Below are 7,500 nucleotides of genomic sequence, written 5' to 3'. Positions count from 1 at the left end.
TGTGTTTGACTGTGTGTGACGGTGTGTGTGACTGTGTGTGACGGTGTGTGTGTGTTGTCGGCTGCTCCTGTCGCTTCCTGAAAGCTGGACATCTGTCCTACTATCAACACACACACACACACACACACACACACACACACACACTCTTTTTTTGTTGGCTCGGTGTGTTTTACGTTGTGACTTCTTTAATTTTTTTTAAACGCCAGGAGGAAACAGCTGTTAGAGATTATTCCAGATTGCCCAATATTAAATGTAAATACAAGGTTTATGTCACACCTATTCTCCTGTAGTACTTTATCACAGGAACTAAGATAGAAACCAGTAAACTACGAGAAATCACATTATATTGCATTTAATTTTCTTCTTAATTATTTGTTTTGGCTTTTGTTTAGACATTTTATTATTATTTAATATATTATATGTATCTGGAGTAGTAATACACAGTGTAATAATACTGTTACAGGCAGAAGTCCATCATTCAAACTCTTTCTTGAGTAAAAGTTAAAAAAAAAAGAATTGGCATCAAAATATAAAGTATTCATATCACTGGACATCCAGCTTCAATAACGCTGGGTCCTACAATTCCCACAATGCAACCTGTTAGCTTCACTCTTCCAGGAGGAGCTAGACAGTTCGTTATGTTACTTAATTAAAGTCCACGAGTATCAACCTTTCCAAACAGGAAGTCAGAGGAGTAGAGCCCGAAAGTTGTGATTCTCCTATTGTAAAGATCTGCAGCTGTGTGTGTGTGTGTGTGTGTGTGTGTGTGTGGATCTTGTTACCCAAGGTGCACACACACACACACACACTCTAGCCTTTGTATTGATTTATATTGACCCACGGTTGTGTGGAGGCTCGATCATTAAATTAACACACCAGCAGAGAAAATGATGACTCCACCAGACCACAATAGAGTGTGAGGAAACACACACACACACACACACACACACACACACACACACACACACTCTGGAGGAGAATATCGGCAGCAGAATGACTTCCAGACCAGAAAGCTGGGCTCATTTCTCAGGAGTTGTGTTTTGGTGTTCTCTGGGGAAACGCCGGCTCTCATGGCCGCTTTTTATAATGAGCGCTGGGGGGGTTGAGACCTTCATGTCCCGGGTTTGAGAACCTGGAACATGCGGGCCGGGATCTGCTGATACGCAGTGGAAACCAGCAGGTCCTGTTTACGGGATAAACAAGGAAGCGCTAGCAGCAACAAAAACACAAGCGTTGCCACGTACACACGCGTAGATACCAGAACCTCCAGGACAAAGCTTTGGATTCTAGACCAGCTTTAACGCATGAAACATAGACTTCTATACAACCAGAGGAGTCGCCCCCTGGTGGTCAGGAGAGAGAATGCAGCTTTAACACATGAAGCATAGACTTCCATACAACCAGAGGAGTCGCCCCCTGGTGGTCAGGAGAGAGACTGCAGCTTTAACACATGAAGCATAGACTTCTATACAACCAGAGGAGTCGCCCCCTGGTGGTCAGTAGAGAGAATGCAGCTTTAACACATGACGCATAGACTTCTATACAACCAGAGGAGTCGCCCCCTGGTGGTCAGGAGAGAGAATGCAGCTTTAACGCATGAAACATAGACTTCTATACAACCAGAGGAGTCGCCCCCTGGTGGTCAGGAGAGAGAATGCAGCTTTAACGCATGAAACCAGAGGAGCACCTGAAACTCGTTATCCTAATGGGAGTAACGTGTTTCAACAGTCGGGCGCTTGTCCCCAGTTTGTCTATTTATAAAGACGAGCGAACGCCTCCGTCTGATGAGTCATTATCTAACTGCTGAGGTCAAAGGTCGCCGTGCACAGCAACACAGATGTCGGGTTGGACAAAGCGCAGGACACAGATATGTGAACAACAGCCGGGGTCAGATCTTTTCCTTCGGGGGCCAAGTTACCGCAACACGCCGCCTCCGCACGCGTTGAACAATCAGGTTATTTATGACGTAAATAAAGAAGACTTCTCTTTTTGTCTCAGCTTTTGTTAATTTAATGGTTTTTTTTTTTTGGGATATAAAATTATGTTATAAAATTTTCCTACGCTGGAAATGAACGTGATAATTGTGATTTAAAAAAATATATATTTTTCGTTCTCACGATCAGATTGTTTGTTAAAAAAAATAATTTGTGAAGTTTACGAAGCTTTAATCTGCGGGGGCGGAGTTTAAAATAAGTTAATGAAGCGGGCGTCGAAATGAGGAGTTGTGTCATCCATCAATGTGACTGAGAGTAACACAGCGAGAGCTAAAAATAGACCGTGATTGACTTTTGCTTATTGAACTGCCTTCCTGTCTCCTCCCACAGCAGATGGTTGTCACGGCAATAAAATAACCGGCCAATGGGTGGACAGACAGACAGGGAGACAGGGAGAGAAGCAGCTTTGAGATAAGAAAGATAGTGATGAGAGAAAGTGTGTGTGTGTGTGTGTGTGTGTGTGTGTGTCTGTGTGTGTGTGTGTGTACGTGTGTACGTGTGTGTGTGTGTGTGTCAGGATATTAGATCATATCGCAACAGGACGAGTCTTATCAGATCCCAACATGCAAACATGAGCTCCTCTCTTAGCTTCCTTCCCCTCAGGTCCGATCTCTCTCTCTGTGTGTGTGTGTGTGTGTGTGTGTGTGTGTGTCTCTCTACACACTTTGTGTGTGTGTGTGCATCCTGTTGAGAATCAAATGTCCTCACAAGGACAGAGAGATGTCCCTAGTGGTGACATTTAGTCACGTTAAGGCCAGAGGTTAACGAGGGATGCTGCGTTCAGGGCACGTGGTAGAATGGTACAAATGAGCTCTTCAAATAGAAACGGTTCAGTAGATTGTTTAGTAAAAGCTTTTCTCGGCCTCTCGATGTTCCGTCTGCTGAGAAACGTGAATCTCTTTGTTCTTGTGTGAAGAAACGCATCAGGAACCACCGGAAACCTGCAGAGAACCGAGGACTTCCTCCCCCGTCGTCGGGCTGAAGGTCAAATCCTTCGGGGTTGCAAGTCAGTCCTCACAAATATAGTAAAGTAGACGTACTGAATGAGAGCAACTGCACGGGTTCAAGACTTCGAGTTGCTGGTTTGACGGAGGTCATTTCACAGAGAGAGCTCAGCCGTAGTGTTCTGTCACACACACTCACACACACACACACACACACACACACACACACACACACACACACACACACACACACACACACGTTCAAAAGGGCACACAAAGACCCAGATATGCACAGATAAACACCCAGATATTAATGAACACACACACACACTCTCTCCCACACTTGACACGATTTATTTGAATCCATTAAAGCTGAATTTACATAATACTGCCTCTGCAGACACACACACACACACTCCGACACACACACACACACACACACAGGCATGCATACTGCAGTGTGGATGACCTTGCAGCAGTGACAGAGCAGAACTACAACCTGTGTGTGTGTGTGTGTGTGTGTGTGTGTGTGTTTGTGTTCATCCTTGCAGCCACATTATAGCTCTAATTAAGACACTCCGTCTCCATATGTGCTGGTCTGAAATCAGCTGTCAGGTGCCAGCTGGCAGCCGGAGACACTAACAAACGCTGCTCTCAGATCAGCTGAAGGATCAGACACAAAACAACCGAAACGTTTATCTGCTGTCAGGTTCTTGTTGCTGCTGTCGTGATATTTTTGTCGTGTGTATTGATGACATCTTTACTATCAACGAGCATAAAGCTGAGAGGGCTCGCTGCTCCTCCCGGACCCACAATGCAACACTTATCAACAAGCTCCGGAGTCCACGCATATTACTACACATGTGGAAATAACTATAAATATTTATGACTTGATTCATAAATGATGAACAGACAAATCAGTTCAGATCAAAAGGAAGAGAAGCTATTAAAAAAAAAAAAAAAAAACACACATGAATAGTTTGTTAAAAGAATCAATTAAAAATATTACATAAAAGAAAAATAGAATATGGAGACGAACCAAAAGAATAGAAATTATATAAACGGCTTAAAATGATAAAAAAAAATAGATGGAAGGACTCCGTTAAAGTAGCAGCTGGTTCCCCCCGTCTCCATCTTTAAAAAGCGTATTATATACATTTGCTCTCTACGCGACGTTAACGCATCGTTTCCTGGTGACGCCACGGTAAAAAAAGAAAGAAAAGAAAATCAATAATAATAATTTGACTCATTGCGCAAGCGTTTTAGAAAAGAAAAAAAAGCCCAAATCAGTCCCCAGCAAGTCAAAAACCTGGAAAAGAGGGCGTCGTCTTCTCAGGACTTCCTCCCTCTTTTCGAGGGAGGAAGTCCGCGGCGTGAATGTTCTCGGTTTCTGCTCCTGTTGGCCCATCTGTTTATAGTCAGCACTTCCTTTCTTCTCCTCTCTCTCTTCCTTCCTTCCTTCCTTCCTTGCCTGTATTAAGTGTATAAGTGAAGGAAGTGTGTCTTGTGTCTGCAGGTCTGACGACAGAAGGCCTGTATCGCGTCAGCGGCAACAAGACGGACCAGGACAACATCCAGAAACTGTTTGATCAAGGTAAGGCCCCCCGAACACCTGCACGGACCTTCAGCTACCTGGAACCCGAGTTTCAAAGCACAGATGGACCTCGTTATTACATCTCTAAATTATTTTCTCCGGCCGCATCGTCAGGAATGCATGTTACAACCTAAAGAGAGAGAGAGAGAGAGAGAGAGAGAGAGGGAGGGAGAGAGAGACCACGGGCTTAAACAGGAACACATGCCGCGGTGCACACGAGGAGCCGGTTGGATAAACGGAGTCACCGCGGTGGGGTTTGAACATCCGGGGCGCTGACACGTGGCGATGTCGGCCCCGCCTTCGTTGTCTCCTATTGTTCCTCCTTTTATTATCGTTAAACTCGTGATTAACCTTTTTGTTTTTTTCCTTGTTTTTTTACCGTCACAGCCTTTTAAAATACTTCTTTAGCCTCTTTGTTTTATTATAATAAAAATGAGGTTTTTACAAGCCTGTCCGTCAGAACGTCTCCCATAAAGCCGACAGGTTCAGGGGGAATACTTCTGTTTGGAGTCCTGAAGTCCTTCTGTGTGTGTGTGTGTGTGTGTGTGTGTGTGTGTGTGTGTGCGAAAATCAGCCAATCAGCTCCTCCGTGGCCACTTCCACCATGAAAAGATGGATGTATTTCCGTGAGGAGCTCGGTTTGATTCCTTTGGGGGTTTCAGAGGTCGATGTGGTTCCGCTGATTTAAAACAACGGCTTCTCGTTTGTCACCTTCTGTCAAATATCCCTTTTTTTTTTATTGTCTACATTTCCTGTTAGTATCTTTTTATTTCCTTGACTGTGTGTGTGTGTGTGTGTGTGTGTGTGTGTGTGTGTGTTGGCATTCAGGGTGACAGCTGTCGTGTTACCTCAGGGCTCTGTCCTCCTCGCTCCCTTTTCCCTCTCCCTCTTTTTTTCTTTCTTTCCTCCTCCCCTTCCCCGTCGACCATTTAACCGCACGAAAACAGGAAGTGAAATTTGTCGAGGTCTCGTACCTCTGGGTCTTCACCAGCGGTCAAAAACCACATATGAGAAGCGGACGTCGTCATGGCGACGTTTCCTTTTTCGCGTTTTTTTTGGACTGACGTTTTTTTAAAGTCTGTCGTTATTCGCCGTCGTCCATCTTGGTTTTTCATTTTTTATTGCAACCGGTGAACAGGAAGCGACGTAGAGACGCCGCACACGTCTCTGGAGTCGACCTGTCAATCACCTTGTAGCCCCGCCCTAAAGCACACCCTGCTTGACGCTGTGTGTTCCACATTGTTGAAAACGTCATTACTCTGTTCTTTGCAGAGCTTTAAAGTCTCTCTCTCTCTCTCTCTCTTTCTCCCTCCCCCCTGTAGACCACTGCATCGACTTCGTGGCGATGGACGTGGCGGTGAACGCCGCCGCCGGAGCGCTGAAGGCGTTCTTCGCCGACCTGCCCGACCCGCTGATCCCCTACAGTCTGCACCCGGAGCTGGTGGAGGCCGCAAGTAAGGAAGCTCACAATTTATGACTTGATGCATAAATGAAGCACGAGAACACACTTTTTATATTTCACAAAACGACTCTTAGACGTCGACTTTGTTCCAAACCATAAATAAATAAATAAATAAATATACGCACACGTGTACTTTTCCCTTCTGCTGCAGAAGTCTGAGTCAAGTTAACGCTCACACAGCTCTCTGTCACATCACACACTCTTTAAGAGGCTTTTTTATTTTCAGCTGCAGGGTGTCAGACGTCTTCACTCTGCTGTGTGTGTGTGTGTGTGTGTGTGTGTGTGTGTGTGTGTGTGTGTTAGCGATACTGAGGCTGACGACAGCAGATTAATGAGCCAAAAATACCAACTCTGCTGGTTCTTCTCTGGGAAATTTGAGAGAAAAATGCTTCCTCCTGTCTCCTTCCCTTCCTGTTTTTTTATTATTACTTTCATACCTTGCTCTCTCTTTCTTTCTTCGGCACATGTTCCCCCTTTCTCTCAGACAGCAGCGACAGTTTGACCCTTGACCCCCCCCCCCCCATGAACCTCGGCAGGAAATTAGTTTTTTCGTTGTGGGTTATCGCTGTGTGTGCATGCACAACCAGAGAAGCTGCGTTCCACAAACAGATTTAAACAAGATGAAGGACGCTAGTGGTCACACACAGCGGAAGTAGGCCGGCGTGCGATATCTTGTTAATCCACGAACCACGAAGACCTTGAACGCACCCTGAACAAAGTGTGTGTTGTTAGTGGTGGAGAATACACATCAGCTAGAGACCTCCGGTTGTGAAGACTGAAGTCTATGCTTCATGTGTTAAAGCCAGGGGGCGACTCCTCTGGTTGTATAGAAGTCTATGCTTCATGTGTTAAAGCTGCATTCTCTCTACTGACCACCAGGGGGCGACTCCTCTGGTTGTATAGAAGTCTATGCTTCATGTGTTAAAGCTGCATTCTCTCTACTGACCACCAGGGGGCGACTCCTCTGGTTGTATAGAAGTCTATGCTTCATGTGTTAAAGCTGCATTCTCTCTCCTGACCACCAGGGGGCGACTCCTCTGGTTGTATAGAAGTCTATGCTTCATGTGTTAAAGCTGCATTCTCTCTCCTGACCACCAGGGGGCGACTCCTCTGGTTGTATAGAAGTCTATGCTTCTATGCTTCATGTGTTGAAGCTGCATTCTCTCTCCTGACCACCAGGGGGCGACTCCTCTGGTTGTATAGAAGTCTATGCTTCATGTGTTGAAGCTGCATTCTCTCTCCTGACCACCAGGGGGGCGACTCCTCTGGTTGTATAGAAGTCTACGCTTCATGTGTTAAAGCTGCATTCTCTCTATTGACCACCAGGGAGCGACTCCTCTGGTTGTATAGAAGTCTACGCTTCATGTGTTAAAGCTGCATTCTCTCTATTGACCACCAGGGGGCGACTCCTCTGGTTGTATAGAAGTCTATGCTTCACGTGTTAAAGCTGCATTCTCTCTATTGACCACCAGGGAGCGACTCCTCTGGTTGTATAGAAGTCTATGC

At 45.5% G+C, this 7,500-nt stretch overlaps 1 protein-coding gene across 1 annotated transcript in view; it reads left to right on the top strand.

The window, feature by feature from the left end:
• The window catches only part of arhgap5 (Rho GTPase activating protein 5), a 38,412-nt gene that overhangs the window by 22,713 nt on the left and 8,199 nt on the right, over positions 1–7,500 (top strand). The window contains exons 4-5 of the mRNA XM_034562776.1: positions 4,455–4,532; positions 5,855–5,986. Of these exons, the coding sequence (XP_034418667.1) occupies positions 4,455–4,532; positions 5,855–5,986 (210 nt within the window). The remainder of the gene's footprint in view (positions 1–4,454; positions 4,533–5,854; positions 5,987–7,500) is intronic.

This window comes from Cyclopterus lumpus, chromosome 22, assembly GCF_009769545.1.
Source record: "Cyclopterus lumpus isolate fCycLum1 chromosome 22, fCycLum1.pri, whole genome shotgun sequence".
In the NCBI taxonomy this organism is placed as follows: Eukaryota; Metazoa; Chordata; class Actinopteri; order Perciformes; family Cyclopteridae; genus Cyclopterus; species Cyclopterus lumpus.
The sequence above is the reverse complement of the archived record's forward strand: the minus strand, read 5'-3'. Positions and strand labels throughout refer to the sequence as shown.